Source organism: Dendrobium catenatum, unplaced genomic scaffold, assembly GCF_001605985.2.
Source record: "Dendrobium catenatum unplaced genomic scaffold, ASM160598v2 fragScaff_scaffold_1132, whole genome shotgun sequence".
Taxonomy (NCBI): Eukaryota; Viridiplantae; Streptophyta; class Magnoliopsida; order Asparagales; family Orchidaceae; genus Dendrobium; species Dendrobium catenatum.
This window is the reverse complement of record NW_021319594.1, coordinates 330,498-352,807: the sequence shown is the minus strand read 5'-3', so window position 1 is coordinate 352,807 and position 22,310 is coordinate 330,498. Positions and strand designations below refer to the sequence as shown.

The window sequence follows — 22,310 nt, the reverse complement described above, 5'->3', positions numbered from 1 at the left end:
TCATTATCTAATTATAATTACAATTAATTTACTAATTATAATTAATTAATAATTAATAATTAATTATAGATTATAATTAATTAATTATTACTATAATTAATATTAATTATAATTAATAATAAAAACAATACTTGCCCTCCTACCTTGGTCCACGAGCCTCCCTTGCCTCGATCCACAAGCAACCGTCGGACTTCAAGGTATACATTTCTAACTTAAACCCTATCCTCGACGCGCTTGATGCGCCAGTGAACCCCTATACGCGCTCTTGTAGCACGGTGGGGGAGAATCCGGTGCGACAGGTGCGACGAGGCGGGTAAGCCCTATACACGCTCTTGTAGCGTGGTAAGGACGATCCTCGACCTCGACATCAGCACCGCCACCGACTGCTACGTAAGGTATAATCTCCCAAATCTCATTCTCGATGTTTGCGGCGGACCGGGGAACCACCTATACGCGCTCTTGTAGCACGGTAAGAGGGAGCCCGGTGCAATGCATACGGCGAGGTGGGTAAGCCTCATACATGCTCTTGTAGTGTGGTGGGGAGAGCCACTGGTGTTCTGGTATGGATACTGCTGAAGGCCCCATACACGCTCTTGTAGCGTGGTGGGATGAAAAATTGTATGACCGCGATGTCTAAGGACACCTACCATACACGCTCGAGTAGCGTGGTGGGAAGGCCCAGCTCCCCTATATTTCCCCCAAACGGGGGATATGCCGGGGTGCTGCCGAAATTTTCACTGAAATACACAAAGCCTGAACAATATAATGACATCATTTGAGCAGCAATACGAAGGACAATAGAGGACCTGTACTTGAACAGAAATGGATAGAACTTGAACTAAATGTGTAGAGGACTTGTATGAACAACAGGGGACTTGAACTTGAGCTCGAATTGGAGACTATTGAACAAAGCTAAATGAACTAAATTGAAATCATATGCAAGTGAACTCTAACATGAATCGAACAAGATTTCAGAAGACTTGAACTCAAATGAAACACAACAAATTTGAACTCAAAGCAGAAGCTTGTAAACATTGAATTTGAGTTGGGCAGTATCAAGTAGAACCTGAATGCAACGAATTCCTATAATAGTTCCTACGAGGTCAAATGCACCGTACTTGCAATGAAGATAAATGGTTGCAGAATGCATACATGTGTTTTACATGCGCTATTATTATCTCCAACATAATCGATGTTGCCTATTGATTGAAGATGGCAACACCGTCAATCGATAATGATGATTTAGTCTCCTACAAACAAGTACAATCAAGACCCACCTAAGATTTGTGAAAGGTGGATATGATGCAGGAATAATGACCTCTTGCAAACACTTCTAGGAGGTTGTAGTAAATACAACGGTCCCCTGCAAATGTACATGAGCCACTTGTGGATAACAACAGTGGACATATCGTAGGTACGATGAATCACTGTGGGCACAAGTATAGATGTCACCTACAACAATGGTGACTAAAATGCTACTAAATACGTCGGGTATAAGGGCGACTCTATGTACGAAAAAGGACACCCCCTGGTAGAATGGAAGAGATGTTTGAGCAAATTCGAACTAAACTTCCTGGTGTTCCAAAATTCTTTCTCGATCCTGTACTCATGAAGGAAAACAACTCTGACATCCACAAATATCAGAAATATCAAGTCTACTACACTGACGATCTTGAAAAGAGTTCCTCTCAAGGCAGCGACCACGAATTTCAAGAAAGTCTCCCCGGTGAATGAGAAAGGGGGAGTCAACATCAAGATGATAAGATGCCTAAGGACATCCAGATAACAACGCCACCGGATCCGCAACATTCGTACTAGCGGACAGAAGGCGTGTATAAGCTCTCAAATGAAAAGTTGTGTGCGTCCAAATGGTAGTTATTTGCACAACTACAATTATTTTAAAATACCCCTGCATGTATACTATAAATTGTATACACATAGGTACACTAAAGGGGAAAATATAATCCCGACCTGCATGGGGTGAGCGTGTTATCGGTACACACGTGACTTCTAGGGATGCTGCGCGGGTCAACAAGTGAATTCAAGTTCAAACCCAATCCTTCTATATAGACCTATAGGAGTCGACAGGGTTCGAACCTTCAAATAAATACACGATTGTGGGGACCGGTGTATTTGTTTTAATACATTCATATTAGGCCTTCAAAGCCTATAATCAAGAGAGTTCACTAAATAAAGGCACGAAGCCTACGAAATCCGATCCTCCTAAGCAAGATAAATAGGAATGGGCAGGGTTCAGACCATCAAATAAATATACGATCATGAAATTGACCGGAATATTTATTTTGTACATTCATATTAGGCCTTCAAGATCTTTAACAAAGAAAATTCACAACCAAAAGCACAAAACCAACGAGAAACCCGATCCTCGATCAACAACTCAGCCAAGTCGACAATGTTCAATCCAAAAAGGGAAATGACCACAAGCACCCCGATGATGGCCGCGTTGATTGAAGATCTCAACCGGAGGGGTTAATTTCAGGCATTTTCAAATGCCTCCTAAAAGTCCATTCAAATTCCAAAACTCCAAAAATGCCACTCAAAATCCCAAAATTCCAAAATATTTAAAATTGAAATAATCCATCCATTCACTTAAAGCAAAATCCATCCACCCTCCGCAATAGTTTGCTGGGGTGGATAAATTGAAATTTACTTTAGCTCACATAGAGCCAAATGCATAATCGAAAATATCACTAGGATCCATTATCAAATAATCTCCTGCTAGTAAAGACGTGGTACGTGTCCTCTAACCTACAGCTTTGCCGCCAAATGACACTACATGTAAACGGTTATGACCCAGGGCCCTCTGAACCGAGTGGTTTTGCCGCCAAATGGCACCACGAAATACTGGTTATGGCCAGAGCCAATACGCTCCTTATTGGCATCAAATCCTTGAGATATGAATCAATAGGATATGATCGATAGGGCACAAAACCCACTGTTAGCTAAGGTGGATTCAAATTTGCACCCTTAGACAAACATTCACCCCAGATCTATAAGGTACCCATGGACGAAGCAACCCATAGCTGCCGACAAGGATCCTTCTGTCAGGGGTCGACTACCTCCTCTGACTAAGTAGGCCAGGGACCACTATGGCCCGGGACGACGGAACCATGGGATCTTGATCTGGTCCATCATCCATTCCCCCACCATCCGCTTTAATTGAAAAATGGTGAAATTTCTATTTTAAATATTAAATATTTCCAAATTTCCAAACTTTCAAACATTTCCAAATCTAAATCCATGCTGCTACTATATGCCAAATAGCACGTATGTTCTACGTATCTGATTGACGACTAGCCTTAATCGAAAGTTCTCTCTCGTGATCGGGAGGGGTAATTAACTATAGGGGCTTGCGCCTATAGGAAACCAGAACTCAGATCATAAAGTCCTCGCAAAATGAGGGCGAAATCTCTGGGTAGTGTCTTATCTACAAAATCAACTGCCTTCCAAAATTTACCCCGGAACTTATTCCGTTAGAACTCCCTCGCCAAAGAAAAAGTAAGCAAATCAGCGCGGCGGGGAGGCCAGGGCCAAATTTTCGGAGCCCACATGTACTTTTAGATCTAAAAAAAATGACAACTACAATTACTTCATCGGATTATAGCAATGAGTTTGTTTAGAGAGCAGGAGGAGCCCTCTCGGTTCGTCGTCGGCATCTCCACTCCTCTACTTCATCGCTCTCTTAAGAAAATCTCGACCTATTTGACAGCCCGAAGTTGATGGCTACTCCAGCTCAGGTAAGAATGGCTAATCCTATCTTGTCTGATAGTATAAATTTTTTGTTTATATATATTTAAGTTTTAGAAATGGGTAATTTAGTCTTTATTGTGAAATCGCTAAAGCTTAAAACCTAAGCAAACAATTAATATCAAATTGCAGGTTTTCATAAGCACTTAAAAAGAATATTACTCAAACAACAATATATTATTGAAATAACCTTTTTCATAGCATCGGTTTCTAAAACTTCATTTTACATAACAACAATCCAATCAAACAAGGCCCATATCAAGAATCTTCAATAAGTTCGTATTTTTTGTATTAACATGGAAATTCATAGACAATATATCCAAATTGAACTGCATTGGTCAATGCTATTTATTTATAACTTGGTGCTAATAGATAACACCTCTTTTGAAATGAGTGAAAAGTTTGAATAATAACTTATTTTTTAAAAGGCAAGGGTTTCAGGATTAATAGGACAAAATTTAAGAGCATTATATAAATATTACTGGATTATTAATTAATAATTATCAGACAATACTTTCAGAAGATAAAACAATGTCTAGATGTGCAATAGTTAATTATTTTGGCTATACGATAAGAAAATAACTACAAAATTATAAGAACATAATTATTATGAATCATACTATCTTAAAAAAAGATTCATGCCTCTAAAATATCCCTTAAATGGGAGTTGGACAAAGCAACAATACTTTCAGATCTTAATAATTGAATTGCTCAAATATGCATGCAAGAGAGAAATAGTAATAAAGCTTGATAGACATTATCAACAATCACATCAATATCTCTCAGATCTCGAATGATAGAGTTGAACTCATTCGGATGTGGTACTAAAATCACTCCCCGCAAATAGTCCAGAAACCTTTTTGGCCATTTTCTCCCTAGTAGAGAGTGAAAAAACAGTGTTACGATAAATGCGTGGAAATAACAAAGATAGATAAAAATAATAATTATATTATAATGATAGTGGGAGTATCACCTACTGAGACTCAAGTGACTTTGAATATGTAAAATGGAGCGAAAAATATTAAAAATAAGATGTCTAGATAAATTTAAAGTGCAATTATTAAGAAGGAAAAGAAGTAAACCAAACATACCAATTTGGTTAGAAGTTGTGCAAAAGATACTGTAAAGAACTTGAACAATAATGTATGCAAATGAGTATGAAAAAAGCCAAATGTAGTTGAAATGCAGCTCATAATGCTTCGAGGATGATGAATCACTGTATACCAACTTAAAAACATTATTTTAAACACTGCATGAGTAAATTGGGCCGTGAATACAAATAATCTTAATAATGTAAGTCTTCTTGAAAATCTCTAGTAAAAGTACTTGATGAAATTACGGACAAGTTCATTACACAAAAATCTTTAATCTTTATCTAATTATTTTTATGCTAATTTGGCTTGGTAAAGCCTGCAAACCTTGAATTTCTGAATCGTTCAAAACTTCAAAGAACTCAAGAAATGAATCTTCGGGAAGGTATCTACAATAAGGCTGACAACTTCCCCTGTCAAAAAGAAAACTGTGCGACTTCACTTTCCAAGTTGAAAGTTAATGATGAAGTATTTTAATGAAAGTGATGTCAATAATGTTTTCATGGAAAAGCAATACCAATGTACAAGAACATTACAACTCTTAGAGGCAAAAAGGTCGCTGGTTCTTAAAGTCAAGAAAACTATATCTATAACATAAGAATGCTAGTCTTACAAACACGCACACAATTGATATTTGAAATGTTTGGTACCTTCTATGCACAAAGATAACAGCATATCCAGCTTTCACAAAGTACCTACAACATAAGACCAGAGACCATCTTAAAACAATTAAATCTAACAAATAAAAAGCTACAGGAAATAAGTATGGAGAAATACTCAGTAGATGCAGCCCCTCTGTTGCCTGAACTGAAATTATCAATGTACCGCACACAACGTTGTTCCAAGGGGACAGTTGTGCCTCCAGAAGTTACACAAACAACCCCAACACTTTTGGCATTTCCTGAGACGAGCAAATTACCAAAACAACAAGTCGGGCTTGACTGCATAATTGAAAAAATTACTGTTCAATAAATTCAATCGAGTAAAACCTGTTCACCTGAAAATTGAGAATTCTGATGAATAAATTCTTTCACCTTCTGAGTGATACTGTCACTATTTTTCAGAGGTGGAGCAGATTCAAAAAAGGATTTGACATCAATGAATGATTCACCTTGAGAAATTTCTAAACGTCCTGTAGCATCCATGATAATAAAACGTCCTTCTTTTGGTTTCACAAAAAGTTCTATACGCAGAATGAAAAACTCCAACACAAATAGGCAAGACCTGGATTAAACAAGAAAGAAATTTACATACTGGATGAGGACCTAACTGGAAAGAATCAATCAAAAACAAAAATGTTTGGTGAAGGAATAATTATTACAATCCTAAGATAATAGAGAAACTGATTTAAAGTTGTTTCTCTTATAGAAATATTTCTTGTAGTAAGTTAAATTTCTTTGGTCTATTGATTATCGCATCTAATAGCAAAATTTCACCATCTTTTCTGACTTACCATTTTGTCTGTTGTAGTTCTCCATTTACGTGTAAAACAGTTTATATAGGGATTCCTTTCAATTTACCCTCAACTGCTGGAATCACATTCATGTGATTACTTCCAAGTCAGGTGCTCTGTCATTTTGCTATATTAACTTTGATTGAAACTGTTAGAGGTGTGTGTACACATTTAATCAGTTGTTTTCTTACCACTTAGGTTATAAGTTTGTCTCCTCAGCTTCATTTAGAAGTGTTGTAATTTAATACATTATCAAGTTAACATCAAAAGTGTCACATAAAATTCTTTTTTTGACAAATATATATATATATATATATATATACTAATGATGTTAATAAGAAGAATGACTAATTCAAATAAGGCTAAAGTAAAACCAAAAAGGTTTTCGATAGGTTTATTAGTATGAACTCAACACACTTCCCCTCCTCCGTTTGCTCCTCCCTTTGACTCCTTTTTTTGTTCATATTCTCACCTGCAGTGGTAAATAAATAACAAAAAAAAAAGTAAAAAAAAGGTGACTAAATCAAAGGTAACACAGGGTTTAGATGAATATCAATAAATGGGAAAATATGGGTTGTATAAAGGAAAAAAAAAGTTTCAAAACAAGAATAATTAATACACATTATATATATTACAAATATGCTGTGACATAGGGATACAGTGGATCGTGACAACAAATGTCACTCTGCCACGTACAGTGCCCCATCTCAAATTTAAGTCGTTTGCAAAGGATTCAACCCATCGTCTGTTCGGAACTGCATTTCAGAGCCTCTGTGCTAGTGATCTAAATGACTGACATGAATGCATCCCATGTCACGTGCCCATGGGAGCCGAAGCCCCTACTACTGGTCACCAAGCGACGATGGTCTTAGGCGCCGCATTTTTAGTGTGGATTCTGACTTAGAGGTGTTCAATCATAATCCTGCTCACGGTAGCTTCACGCCACAAGCTTTTCAATCAAGCATGATGACCAATTGTGTAAATCAACAATTCCTCTCGTACTAGGTTGAATTACTAACGTGACATGATCATCAATAGGGTAAAACTAACCTGTCTCACAACGGTCTAAGCCAGCTCAAATTACCTATTGGTTGGTGAACAATCCAATACTTGGTGAATTCTGTTTAACAACGATAGTTAGAGCCGACATCGACAATCCATTGGCTTTTTTTATTCTAAAGGTAATACTTGGGAGCTGATACAAATAATATTAGGGTTGTTTGGCAATGGGATTTATGCAAAATTTGAGGAGGATTAGATTAAATCCTGCCAAACAAGATTTGAGAATCCTGTAAATCTCACAGTGATATAAATTAGTCGTTACCCTATTTTTGGCATAAATCTTGTATTTAGGGGCTATTTGGTTGGAAGAAAAACGAGTGTAAAGTATTTCAAACGCAAGCGTTTTAAAATTATTTGAGTTTTACACTACATTCATTTTATTTAAAACCAAATAACAAAAACATTCACCTGATTTACTTTACACTAATCTACACAACTCCAAATTATTCCTTTTTTAGCCAACCAAACAACTTACTAAATCCTGGAATTCAGCGAATTTACGAGAGTTAGACGAAGAAGAGCCCGCAAGGGGAGAAAGATGGTTAACTGCACAGTGAGCGAGCTCTCGCCGTTACTTCCGATCCGACATAATGAGGACGTCGTCGAAGGAGGCGAAGAAGTTTTAGGGGTGTTTGGCAACAGGATTTACGCCGGATGTGAGCAGGATTTAGCGTAAATCCTGCCAAACGGGATTTACGCTCGACTTAAATCTCACGGTGGAATAAATCCTCCGTTCCCTCTTTTGCCGTAAATCCCGGATTAACTAAATCCTGTGCTTCGGCGGATTAACGGTATTTGGCCAAAGAAGCGCGCGAAAGGGAGAAAGTTACCTTCACAGCGAGCGAGCTCCCGCCCTTACTTCCGATCAAAACGTCGTAACTTCCGATCCAACAGGAAAAGGGAATGTCGTCGAAGGAGCGAAGTCGAACTTCAACGAAGGGCAAATTATTGGGTCAGGTGACCGAACGGAGAGATGGCTTCGGTCACCTGACCCAATAATTTGCCTCAACGAAGAAGCCAAAGAAGCCACTCGTGCAATCGTACACCTCCTGCGAAACCAGGAAGCAAAACAGCAACGACGATAATCTGACTTCACCCCCAAATGATAATCTGATCCATTTTAGATTTCTGAGTCAATCCAACCGACCCATAATTTAATCGATTCAATTTTTTTAATCTAAATTCAACACAAAAATCAATCAAACCAATCAAAATATTTTTTTTAATCAGGTTCAAATCTAATTGATGATTTGAATTAGTTATTGACACCCATATCTATATTATAAATATGAATTAATAATGAAGTCTCTTGACTACATTTATTTATGCTTGTGAAGTTCTAATGATGTCTAAGAATAGCCTTGAAATATTGGTCTGCTCTCTAGTAGGAGAAATTATTCTGTGCAAAATCCAGAAGGGAAGAATCGTACGAACATGTAAGTTTATACATTGTGTATCAATTTTTTGTACATATTGTTTATACACAATGTATATATTCATAGTCCGGACAGTTCTTCCCGTCCGGACTCCGCACGGAATTATTTCTCCTATAGGAGAGCTAAGCAAATAGATTTTTATGTTTTTTTAATGATTTTTGGATTGAATACACATTGGTTAATTATGCTCACTAAAACAATTTTAGATGACCTTAACTCATTGATGAGTTCACTATGTTTTATGGCCTTAACTCACAATTGTAATTTGTTTGGTTTATTTGTTTTCTAATAAATAATTTTTAAAGGTAAATTATTTTAAATTTTAGGTTTTCTGCTTAAAATCAAATAGCTCCTCATAGTGCATTCGAAAGGAGAATAAAAAAAAAAAAAATCTAAAACTTATTCTAAATGATTTTATTATGTAATAAAGTTTTCATTCAAAATAAGAAATTTCTCATTTGATAAAACACTCTCACATCCTTTTTTAGTAAGGAATGTTTTGGTTATTTGGGTTAGAGGTGTAAGTGAGCCATGCCAGCTTGTGAGCTTGTTCAAATTTGACATGTCAATGAGCTCACGAGTCGAGCTTCTCAAGCCACTAATTTGAATTCGAACTCATATATTATATTAGCTTGAGCTCGAGCTCGAGTTTGGCCTGACTCAATTTATTAACTTGTTGGTCCACGTTGATTAATGTTAATTAATGCATTGATATTTATATTAGCATAATTAATTAATTTTTATCCAAATGCAACAAAAAAAAAAAAAGATCTTCAAAATTAGTCAATATCGAGCTTTCTTATTGAGCTTCAGCCTCATTTTTTTCACTTGAGTGTGAGCTCATGATTATGCTAAAAAAAGTTAAATGAGTTTAGCTCGATTAAATAAGAATTCAATTTGACTCGACTTGTTTACACCCCAAGCTGGGATTGCTGCCAAACAAACAAGGCATTTTATATTTATTAAGGTCTTTTGGATTATGTCTTAGATGATATCCATTAATAAAATATTTATTTATACAATAATGATAAGAGAACTCAATTTGTAAATAGAGAACTTTTTAAATAAAAATAAATTGTGTATTCCTAAAAGAAATGGAAAAAAAAAATCTTTTAACATTATCATAAGGAAATTATTTAATAATGTTCATCAAAATTGGGGTTGTTTGGTTGGATTCCAAATGATGTTAAGTATTCTAAATGGAGGGTTTTTAAAATTTTGGTGTTTAGTTGGATGATAAATGAATGCAAAGTAAAATAAATATAGTGTAAACTACTTGAATTCATTTTTGAGATAAACCAAATTCACTTAGGTTTTGATAGAGAATGATTTACACTTTAAGTAAGCTCGCTTGACTGCCTTCAACCTCAGTCGGCCACCTCCACTGGCCTTCGTCCACCACCACACCCCGACCACCACCTGCTGAACACCACCACCGGCCGCCTCCACCCTCCTCCGGTCGCCACCGTTGCCACCCACCGACCACGACTATCAGCATTGGCCATCGCCCTCGCCACCAAACATTGGCTACCACCACTGCCGCCATCCACTACTGACCACTGTCGTTGATAATCGTCGGTCGCCACTATTTGTAGATTTTACATTACATTCATTTTGGTTAAAAAAAAATATAGATTTATTTTATAATGTTTTTTTTTTTACATTGTATTCCTTTTTTAGCTAACCAAAGTAAAAAAATCAAAATAGTCCCTACCATTTTAATTATTTTTCCTCAAATGAAAAATTAAATATTTAATTAATAATATTATAAAAAAGGCCAATTCATATTTCTCAAACTTATCTCCTATTTCTAAAAAAAAAATATTTGATTTGCTCACTAAAGAGATAGGGCCACAAAATTTAATATAATTGTCTTCACTCAATATCTTTAAGACAACTAAACATGCCAACTTACCAAAAAACTTTGTCTTATGGGTCGAGTAATTTATATATTATCTATTTTTTATTATTATTAAAATATTTAAATTAATTTTTAATTTAAAAGAGAAAAATCACTTCCATAATTGAACCCTACATAATACGAACGACCAATTTCTAAATAGGATTTTACTATTTCTTATAATCTATACTTTAGTTTTTTGAATTATACTAAAAAGTTATTTTAAAAAGCAATAAAAAAATCCATCTCAAATGAGAAATTATTCTGCGGTCACCGATCATCAAACCATCTGGAGGCAAATCAGGATGTGTCACGTCACCCAATACACAACGTGACACAACACTGGTAGACAACAAAACAATGATGTGGTACACATCCTGATTCGCCTCCGGACGACGTCCAATGACCGCACAAAATAATTTCACCTCAGATGAAGCCTTAGTCAGTATAATTCCATATTATTATTAGCTCAAACTCGACCCATCAAAATTTTCCAAATTATTTCCAACCAATGCATTATATGTTAGAGGACTATTCCATTAAAATTTGATAAGAGCAGAACTAGAAAAAAAAAATAAATGTTGCTAGGTCTTGCATTCCAATAATGTTTGATAAAACATGAATATGGAAATAATAAGGGGTGTTAAATAATCAAATATTCTAACTACAATCACATTAGCTAAGAAGAAGACACAAATTGTTTGTCAAAAAAAAAGAAAGAATTTACAAGAATGACAATATATATATATTACTTCCCTAACCTTCAAAGTTTTGCAGCTCTGCTTGATCTTAATATCCTTTCATATTGGTTGCTTTAAATTCCTCTCATGATCAGGTTCAAGGATAAAATGAACTTTATACTTGTTATTTACCGCTGTATCAGAAGGCTATCAAGAAGAGGGTGATCTATATGTTCCTGTAGACCAACTGATCTTCTATCAGGACCTGGAGCTCTGTCAATAAAATATGAAGTTTGTCATCAAATATATGCAGTTATAGAAGTTGGGCAAGTTGGTTGCGTGAAATCTGTAGTTAAAGAAATAGATAAGGGGTGTTTTATATTTACATATCATATCATTCTTATCTATTTATACGTCTAATATCTAAATTTTAATATATATTTATATAACATCTAAATAATAGTGGCTCTTCAGTCGCTTTGAGAAGTTGCATGTTAATATGAATTGAATAGTTACTACCGTTCAACTTTTCGTTCCCGCCTCGTTAAGTCGAGTTTCTGGATTAGGTCGTGACATTAATGGACAACAATTTGAAGAGAATCAAACAAAAACATATGACTCGACAACAAGATTAAGGTTTCGTTTGGGACAGCTTTCTCGTTGCTTTCTAAAACAACTTTTCATCAAAAAAATTTCTAATTCAAGATTTTTTTTAACTGAAAAAATGTTTTGAAAGCATTAAAAAAGCTGTCCTAAACGAAGCTTAAATAGCAATGTACAATACGAAATTCTTCTTTCCTGCTTAATAATTGGGGAGCTTGAACTATATGCAACTTTGACAAAGAATTTTCTACAGACTAGTTAAGATATAGACAAGTATAAAAGAGTTAAACGTAGGGACGTTAAAAGAAGTACCTTAGAATAATTGTACGGTAACAAACGGTGTGAACGATTATAAACTGCAATAGGAATTGTTGAGTTTTGCGTGTGTGTGCTGGTGGATAAAGAAAGTTATAAATCAAAATTAAATCTCTTTATATTCCTAAAAATTGCACCTGCATTCATTGAAATCTCCAAGCTTTCTAAATGAATATTTTGACTCTTCATAGCAAAATATTTAAGCCTGCCGAAAGGCCAGTCACGCCCTTTCCTCCAGCAAAATAAAAGGACAGTTATGGCAATATACTACAATTGAAGGAATATCTCGCCAAAAGCAAAATACTTTCAATGTGACGCATTGCTGCTGCTGAACAAAGAATCTGTGGCTCATCATTCAATGCCATAACAATGGGTTGTCACTAGAGCCCTGCATTGGGTACCCATACTCACACCCACTCATGTACCCACCCATACACAATGGGTATGGGTGGGTATGGATACGCTCATGACCTTGTGGGTGAGTATGGGTGGGTACTCAGCATCGGGGGATAAATCGATTTACATTACTAATCACCGTATATCTTATATTACTGCAATCCTCACTACGTAATGTGCAGCACTTAACCACATTGTGACTACGGTAAATTTTGATATGCGTCTTGAAAGTTTACAATCAGAGCAAAGGGCAACAAACCTCAAGGCCATCAATCCGTGATAGATTGCATTCAAAAAGCATGGAAAGTGGGTGGGTATGGCATCCTGAAAGTCACATTGGGTGGGCAAAGCCCATCCGAGTAAAGCATGGGTACCCAACCAGGGCCCCATGTAGGGCTTTGGTACTTGCCACCTACACCTATCCAAAATACTGGGTTTTTCACTTCATCATACATCAACAGAACGCTATCTTGTCTTTAATAAATGTGTTGGCATCGCCCAGTCACTATCATTACTATAAACCACTAGCCTTTCATTATTGCAACGTATGAATCAGACCATCGACCACAGTTATAAAAGAAGCATCACCCGATCATTCAAAGGCTATGGATTTTAGTCCATCTATTCACCAACGAACTCCCAAAATCTTCACAACCAGTAAAGACCTACATATGTTGTTAGAGGATTATCATTTGCTTTTTGCCACCAATATTCACTTTAACCTCCAATGTTGGTAACTTCAATAAAGAACTTCCCCTCAAATTGTATAGCAACATTCTGATAGGAAGTAGAAGCCTTTTTCACAAAATCAATGGATGAAACAAGAAAATTTGGGAAGAAGAATGCCCACAAACAATTTTTTTATTGGAATTGGAAGATTAAACAAAGAAAAACAAGATATAATAGGATCCTCAATTGGAGAGGAGGATCCGGATCTCCCAATTCTCTAGCTACCGGTTAGAGCCCAAAACACCCTAAGAACACTATAATTTCAGCAAATAAGAGATAACCCTAACCCTAGGAAAAAATCCCACTTAAAAGCATACAATAATGAAGTAAATCTCAAAACAGCCCCTCCTTGAATTTTCCCTCCTAATCCTACCTTAATTCCCTCTTAAACTAGGTTGCTGGACCCATCCCAAAGGGGCCCAACCCTGCTGGGCAGAACTCTTGTTCTGCCTCTGGTATACTAGGGTCGGTCCATCCATGATGGACCGGCTGGACCGGTCCATGGAGAATAAACTTTGTTTATCTATAAAGAATACATTCAATCTCATATATATATATATATATATCCCTTATACAACTCTTGTATTTAATGCTTTGCATGTTCGATGGAATTACTTTAAAACATATAAAATTATCTGTTCATTTACCAACAAATTTAAATTAATTTAAAAGATAAATATAAATATACCTTGGATTTAATGACTGAGTCAAACAATGCAAAGATGTGTTGCTTTTGCTCCACGTATCTTCAAGAATGGTATAGACAATGCTCCAAAAACTTGAGTTTTCATAATGTGACTTTCTTTCATGTCTGTATATAATTTCTTCCACTTTTGCTAACATAGAGTCCCACATCTCATAAATCAAATGTAGGCATGATTTATCTATGTCAGCCTCTCTCAACATATCATAAATTGGATCAGTGAAAGCCAAAATGTAATCTATATTATCCCATCACAAATCATCTAAAATCTTTTCTTTAACATATCTTGCCTTCTGAACATCATCTTCTCGATAGCAAGACCACTTCTCACTAATCACCATAGATTGAAGAGCATTTTTAATTTGTTTGAATCTTTGCAACATGATTATTACAGAGGCAAAACGAGTTTCGACAACAGCTAACATTTTCAAGTGAGAGAAAGTCTCATCGAATGGTTCATAATAAAATTTCTAATCAGAACAACATCATCTGCAACCACTTTTATCCAATGATATTCAGCATAGATGATTTCATTAACCTCTGTATTCTTTGTTGCACAAATATTTTTTAGAGCATGATTTAAAGTGTGCACAACACATGGTGTCCAAAATATATAGGGATAAGTTTGTTTCACCAATAATCCTACAGCTCTACACACTGGTGCATTATCTGTAATAACCTGCACAACATTTGAAGGCCCAATCATGACTATCACCTCTTTAATCAAATTGACAATAAAATATTTATCCTTGCATTCTCCTTCATAATTCACTGCTTTAATAAACACTGGGTAATTCTCTGTAATGGCCATGAAATTAATAAGGGATCTTCTTTGAGGATCTGTCCAACCATCACACACCAAACTAACACCTTTTCTTTTCACACTCCTTTTGTTGGTTCAAGCAATGTCTCAATATGTGCTCTTTTTCTTTCTAATAATTTTAATCTTAATGCATTGTAGCAAGGTGGAACATCTCCTGCGAGGTTATTGTTACATGCAAAAATAAATGCATTTTTATAATGAGGATTCCTTGCAATGTTGAAAAGAAGTCCCGCTTCCTCTCATTGCTGCAAATTAAAAGTCTTCTCTAGAGGACTACTGGCTACTCTTTTTTTTTCTTTGTTTCATATCCTTCAATTCTAAATGATAAAGCTTGATCAACTCTCACAGATGAGGAAGAAGTGTGGGATGAGCCATGAGTAGATGGCAAGGGTATCTCTTTAGGGAGTGTCCTTTGGATCCTAGATTCAGCTTCATCAACTAGTATGTTCATTTCAATCAACTGCGATGTAGTAATCTTAGGACACATTTTTATTCCATGGCCAGAAATTTTAAGTAGATGTGCCTTTACCCTAGAATAAGATCCTTTGTAGGTGCCACCATAATAATTGCATTTGAATGACACATTCCATCCTTCAAATGTTTTTCCTAACTTTGTAACATGAATCCATAACGGCTTATTAGTTTCTACAGATGGCTCTTTTGAACCTTCACCTAATCCACTCCCGCCAACAGCAGAGCTCATTTTGCTAACAAACCAATCATACATATGAATAAATTAAATTAAATTGATATGAAGTGAAATCAAAATATCCTAAAAATAAGACAACATGAATACAACAATATACCGGTCTGCCGGGGGTTCAAGGGGGCGCTGACCCCTGGCGGGGTTCGAGTAATTTTGAAGTTCTGCTTGTTTTTAAAGTTAGTAAGTTGTTTGTATGTGAATATACCGAGTGGTACCGAGTATGTACTTTGCAGTACCGAGCATATATTGAGCAGTACCGAGCATGTACTGAGCAGTACCGAGCATGTACTGAGCGGTACCAAGCATGTACTGAGCTGTACCGAGCATGTACTGAGCTGTACTGAGCATATACTGAGCAGTACCGAGCATGTACATAGCGGTACCGAGCATATATTGAGCAGTACCGAGCATGTACTGAATGGTATCGAGCATGTACTGAGCAGTACCGAGCATGTACCTAGTGGTACCGAGCATGTATTGAGCGGTACCGAGCATGTACATTAGGTTTTTCAACAATGAAGAGAAGAAATGGCGAAATCCACTTACAGGTTTTGGCTCTCTTGCGCGCAGAAGGTACTCTGTTTGGCCTTGATTGCGAACTTTGCCTTGGATGACCGCAGAAATCACCCAAGAATGAAGGAATGGGAAAGACGAGCTCTCCTTGGCCTCGGCTCGAGCAGAGATGACGAAGGAATAAGAGGCGAAGGCAGCTGGCTCCGTTTGGCATCGACTGCGAGCTCTCCCGGTCCGCCTTAGAAAATTTCTTTCGTGGATCGGAAAAATAAGGCTTCTAGTTCGCGGAAAAGGCAAAATAGAATGAACGATTTTATCATTTAATAACCGGACACGCGTGTCCGATTTTAATTTTAATTTTTTTAAATTGCGACACTCCAATGCCGTGTCGGACACGTGTCCATGCCGTGTCCGATGCGTGTCCGACACTACATACCCTCTTTAAGAGGCGTGTCGATGCATCATAGTAGGAAGTAGAAGCCTTTTTCACAAAATCAGCAGATGAAACAAGAAAAATTGGGAAGAAGAATGCTCACAAACAATTTTTTTATTGAAATTAGAAGATTAAGCAAAGAAAAACAAGATATAATAGGATCCTCAATTGGAGAGGAAGATCCGAATCTCCCAATTCTCTAGCCGCCAGCTAGAGCCCAAAATACCCTAAGAACACTATAATTTCAGCAAACAAGAGATAACCCTAACCCTAGGAAAAAATCCCGCTTAAAGCATACAATAATTAAGTAAATCTCAAAACAGCCCCCACTTTTGAATTTTCCCTCCTAATCCTATCTTAATTGCCTCTTAAACTAGGTTGTTGGACCACACCCCAAAGGTTCCGAACCCTACTGGGCGGAATTCTTTTTCCGCCTCTGGCATACAAGGGTCCGTCCATGATGGAACAGCTGGACCGGTACAGGCAGGGGCGGATCCAGCTTCTTTTTTTAGGGTGGGCAAAAAAAAATTTTTTTTTGTGAGGGATGGGCAAAAATTCTTAGGATTGGTAAAAGTAAGGCAAAAAAGATTTTTGAGGAGGGGCAAAATGCCCAAAATACCCAAAATATTTCAAAATCTCCCCTCTAAATATTAAAAAAAAAAAAAATTGAGGGTGGGCATTTGCCCACCCTAAGCTATGGGTGGATCCGCCCATGGGTACAGGTAGAATAAACTTTGTTTATCCATGAAGAATACATTCAATATATATATATAATCTGCATTTTCCCTTATACAACTCTTTTATTTAAACCTTTGCATGTTCGATGGAATTACTTTGGCTTGAGCTACTGTTGGCACATCCTTATATACTGATACATCTCCCCGGGTTATTTGGCTCCATGGTTTTGTATGAAAATTTCTTTTTTTTTTTTAATTGACCATAAGCCTTCGCAGATATAAATAACCACATTTAATCATTCATAGAACTACTTGTAGTTTGATTCCTAATGATCACGGTATGCAGATAGCTGGACACAACAATGACTCATTGCACTTGAGTTCGGCTATGGATGATTCAACTGTAAAGAAACATCCTTATATACTGATACATCTCCCCGGGTGGTTATTTGGTCCATGGTTTTGTATGAAAGTTTCTTTTTTTTAATTGACCATAAGCCTTCGCAGATATAAATAACCACATTTAATCATTCATAGAACTACTTGTAGTTTGATTCCTAATGATCACGGTATGCAGATAGCTGGACACAACAATGACTCATTGCACTTGAGTTCGGCTATGGATGATTCAACTGTAAAGAAAAAAAAAAGCAGGATTTATATACATAGCACTCAAAATTATTCCATTATGTTTAACACCTGAACTCTACAATTTACATAATAAAATGATCCACTAATTTTTATTGATGACCATGACAAAACCCTTGACAACAAAGAGAAAGTCGCAACAAGTTCTCTTATGACGAGGAGAAAGAGACTAGGAAATCTCAATAGGATCTCGTCGGGAAGGTTATGATGTGATCTTGTGAAGGAAGCGAATTCACAGGATAGGCAGCGAGTGCATATGCAAAGAGTAATAGGTCTCGTTAGCAAAAGGCGACGGGATCAACAACGAGTTGCAACAGAAGTTCAGTGATGAGTTTGTAAAAGAGGTGAAGAGGGTGTTAATTTTTATTTTATTGAAAATTCTGAGTGTTGTGTTAGTAAATAGTAAATAGTGTTAATTTTTATTGATGAACTTGACAAAACCCTCGACAACGAAGGGAAAGTCGCAACAAGTTCTCTTATGACGAGGAGAAAGAGACTAGGAAATCTCAATAGGATCTCGTCGGGAAGGTTATGATGTGATCTTGTGAAGGAAGGGAATTCACAGGATAGGCAGCGAGTGCATATGTAAAGTGTAATAGTGATGAGGACATCGTTCAAAGATCCATACACATGAACTGACGACGGAATCATAGATCGACGGCTACGATTCAGCACCTTTACTTTTGATGCATTTCTTTATGTTATGATTTATGTAGTTTTGTTATTTTCCGGATTTACCCCTATGGGTAGGTGTCTAGTTGTTGTAGCCTGGAGGGCAATTGCATAATTTTCTTTTTTTCATGTTTGAGACATATATATATTGTGGTCTTATGTGTTGTAAGATGATGATGAATGAATAGACAAATCTCAGTTTTTTTTTTTCTTGCTCTTGTTGCTTGTGTGCTTCGAAGAGGAGAGATCACCCTAGGAGAGGGCCAACACAATACCCAACAGCCGCCGGAAGGTTTGGGCTCTCGGTTTTACCTTTATTTGCTTCTTTCTTATTCTTTTTTCCCTCCTCCCCCATACCGCCGGCCACCTCTTGCTCCTTCCCCAAACTCGAAAACCCCACATCCCACCACCGGCCTCCTCAAGCCCTAGCCACCCGCCGGCCACCAAACCTCATAGCCGCCAGTCACTTTGGACCTTCTAGCCGTCAGCCTCTACCAAGCCTCCATGAATTTTGAATTTCAAAATTCAAAATCTCATTCAATACTTACCTTATTTGTTTTTCTAATTATAATTTTTTTTTTAATCTAATTCTAATTTAAATTTAAATTAGATGAGATTTAATATTCTTATTCCTTAATTAGCTAATTCATTGAGGAAGCTTTAGTTACTTCCCCAAAACCACTCCCTCTCAATTGATGGCGCCGGCCCACCTCCTCCCAATTCCCTATTTTGCCCATGCCAACTCTCTCTAACATAAACCCCTCATTAACTCTCATAATTGGTGCTTAAATCAAGGATCTCATTAAAGCCCAATTAATTCCCACTTTCGCTCTTAACCCATAATTTCAAATTCAAAATCTGAAATATCATTACTCCACTTAAGTTAGGAAAAATCTAAAATTAATTTCAGATTTTCTGACTCAACCTAATATCCAACTAAACTCACTCACCCCCCTCTCCAAAACCGGCCCACCCCTCCCTCTCACCCACGACCAATCTCTCTTCCCCTTGGCCGCCCCTCTCCACTTACATCCTCTCCCTTGGAAAACCTAAAACTCTCACGTTGTTTGAAGCTAAAGAGAAGAAGACAAGTTCTTTCCGCCCTTCTACCATTGGTGTATGGCCGACCCTGAGGTCGATCACGGATTGGTCTTCGACGAACAAGGACGAACATATATTCTTGGATCCCCGTTCTTTGACGTGTACTTCAGCAACGAAGAGACTGTTGATGGATATATTAACCGTATCTTATACCAACTAACATTATCGATTGAAGAACACCTTCAACTGGGTCGTTGGATAATAATCGATCACCCACCGCCTCCTCTACCGCTCCTACTTCTCTAACAACAAAGGTCTTCGGCACCGTCTTCCTAGTGATAATATCCGTCCTCGTATGGTTCATCTTTCTCTGCTAAAGCCTAAGAGTGATTGAGTGAGAAGATACTCAAGATGAACCTCTCGTTATTAAGTGGTGGGATTATGTTATGTGCATGTAGTATTTACTATTGTCTTGAATTTTGATTGGATTGTTCGGTTAATATCAAAAGCGTTTCTTTGCCTAAGCAAGTTGAATACTTTGAATTCCTAACTCTTCTCTATTTGCAAGTAATAATTTTCATTAGCAAGTTTTAATCAATTATTCCTTTTAATTTCTCAAGTAACTCATAGTAGTTTCACATCATCTTGATATGAGAGCATGGTTACCCGGGGTACGGACTCGACGAAGTTGAGTTCTTTTCCACCCCAGGAGAATGATGCTGACATCCGATGGTTGGCGTTAATCAAAGGATGAGAAGAAGATCGACGGCCGAGATCCCTCCATTTTATATTGGTTTATTAATTGTGTTTTTTTATTTAATTATGCATTTTCCATTTTTACCCTTAACGGTCTTGTCTTATGTAAGCCCAAAAGGAAAAATTATGTTTTAGTTTCTTTTAAGGCCTATATATAGAGGCACTTGCTCTTGTATTAGATCAATGATGGATTAATAAAAAAAAATTATTTCTACACTTTTGTTCTTTAGACCAATGATAGTTCTTAGAAGAGTGGAAGTCCCAATGTGAGGGCAATAAATACCCACCAGCCGCAGGATCTGTCCGGGCTCGTGGTTGAAATCCCTTAGTGAAGGGCAACACAATACCAATCAGTCTTTAGAAGAGTTCAAAACTAACAGATTATTTTCTTTCTCTAATCCCCCACTTCCTTCTCCTTTAACTGCCGGCTAAATCTTCCCCTAGCCACCGGCTTTCTACCCCCATCCTCTTCCCCACCACCGGCCACCCACCCCCCTTCCTTTCAAATTTCGACCATCGCCCTCCCCTCCTTCCAACCACCGGTTTCCTCCCCATCTCCACCACAAACCGCCACCTTTGGGTTTCCCAAAACCCTAGCCGTCGGCCCCTTGAATCCAAGGTGGTTTGAAAGATGACTTAAAACTTTTAAGCTAGTAGATTTAATGAAATGTGAAAATGAATGTGCTTTTACTCATAGATGCTTAATACTTTATTCTTGCCTTTGCTACTTCCTAAAGTTAGGTTATGAAGATTGGGAGGGAAAATAATTCAAATTCTGATTTCAATTTAGACTTGAAACCTTTCCTAATTTGGCATGATCTATATTTGGAAAGTTTTAAACCATCCAATTCAAAATTCAAATTTAAATTAAGAGGAAATCAGAGTCATCAATTCGTCCTAATTTAATTAGCCTTATTTTTGGAAACCCCATTAAACCATTCCATAATCCTCCCTCTCTCTTTGAAGCTGCCGGCCCCCTCCCTCTTTCTCCCTCCATTCAATTAATTTCATTCCCCTTATTGCTCCCCAATTAACTCCCATCTCTTAATTTTGAATTTTAAATTTTAAAAGGTCTTTAATCCCTTTCGTAATTTAAGATTCTAATTAAAAAAATCATTCAATTACCTCATTATCATCTTCCTAATTTAGCCCTATCTTATTTGGAAAGATTTCGTAATTCAAATACAAATGAATTTGAATTTTAAAATCTTTCTTAAATATCCTACATCTATTTTAGGAAATTCCCCTCAATTAGTGCAAATCTGAATTAAATGATTGGATTTGAATTTAATTCCCCTTATTTAATGCATATGGACTCATACATCGAATGTAGACAATTCTCCGTCTCCCCTCTCTCTTTGGTCAGCCCCCATCCCTCCCTTCTCCAATAAATTAGGAAATTTAAAAATTCACATGGCCCCCTCCCTTCGTTCTACATCAAATAGGTTTCATTAGAAAAAGGCGATGGGATCAACAAGAAGTTGCAACGGGAGTTCGGTGATGAGTTTGTAATAGAGGTGAAGAGGGTGTTAATTTTTATTTTATTGAAAATTCTAAGTGTTGTGTTAGTAAATAGTAAATAGTGTAAGGCTTAAATATTGAATGGACCGGCCGGTCCAACCGTGAACTGGTATGGTGGCCGGTCCAATTCAGTTTCAAAACCGGCTCTGCATCGGACCAGATCAAACCGGATTGAACCTGCGGTTTAACCGGTGAACCATTGAACCGGTCCGGGTTGGAAAGAACCGGCCGTTTTATAAAAATAATTTATTTTTTTTAATTAAAATTTTAAAAATATATTTTAGTTTATTAAAATTTTTTAAACTTTTTAAAATATTTTTATTAAATATGATGAATAATTTCATCATAATTCATGCAAGATATCTTAAATATCTCACATAATTT

At 36.9% G+C, this 22,310-nt stretch overlaps 2 protein-coding genes across 8 annotated transcripts in view; both read right to left on the bottom strand.

The window, feature by feature from the left end:
- LOC110111014 (phosphopantothenate--cysteine ligase 1-like) overlaps nucleotides 1-6,114 on the bottom strand; it is a 13,305-nt gene extending 7,191 nt beyond the window's left edge. Inside the window, exons 1-5 of one of the 6 annotated variants that reach the window (XM_028698753.1) lie at nucleotides 5,894-6,114; nucleotides 5,637-5,800; nucleotides 5,510-5,554; nucleotides 5,187-5,272; nucleotides 4,540-4,643 (exon numbers count right to left, since the gene is read on the bottom strand). In XM_028698753.1, coding sequence (XP_028554586.1) covers nucleotides 4,540-4,643; nucleotides 5,187-5,272; nucleotides 5,510-5,554; nucleotides 5,637-5,800; nucleotides 5,894-6,004 — 510 coding nt within the window. In that variant the 5' untranslated portion in view covers nucleotides 6,005-6,114. Of the gene's footprint in view, nucleotides 1-4,539; nucleotides 4,644-5,186; nucleotides 5,273-5,509; nucleotides 5,555-5,636; nucleotides 5,801-5,856 lie in introns of all 6 variants that reach the window. The other 5 variants (XM_028698748.1, XM_028698749.1, XM_028698750.1 and 2 more) reach the window with 5 other exon arrangements.
- A 5,165-nt stretch (nucleotides 6,115-11,279) lies between these two features.
- The window catches only part of LOC110110988 (chloride channel protein CLC-d), a 76,671-nt gene continuing 65,640 nt past the window's right edge, over nucleotides 11,280-22,310 (bottom strand). For both annotated transcript variants that reach the window (XM_020842660.2, XM_020842663.2), the window contains exon 23: nucleotides 11,280-11,663. In XM_020842660.2, the coding sequence (XP_020698319.1) occupies nucleotides 11,579-11,663 (85 nt within the window). In that variant the 3' untranslated portion in view covers nucleotides 11,280-11,578. The remainder of the gene's footprint in view (nucleotides 11,664-22,310) is intronic.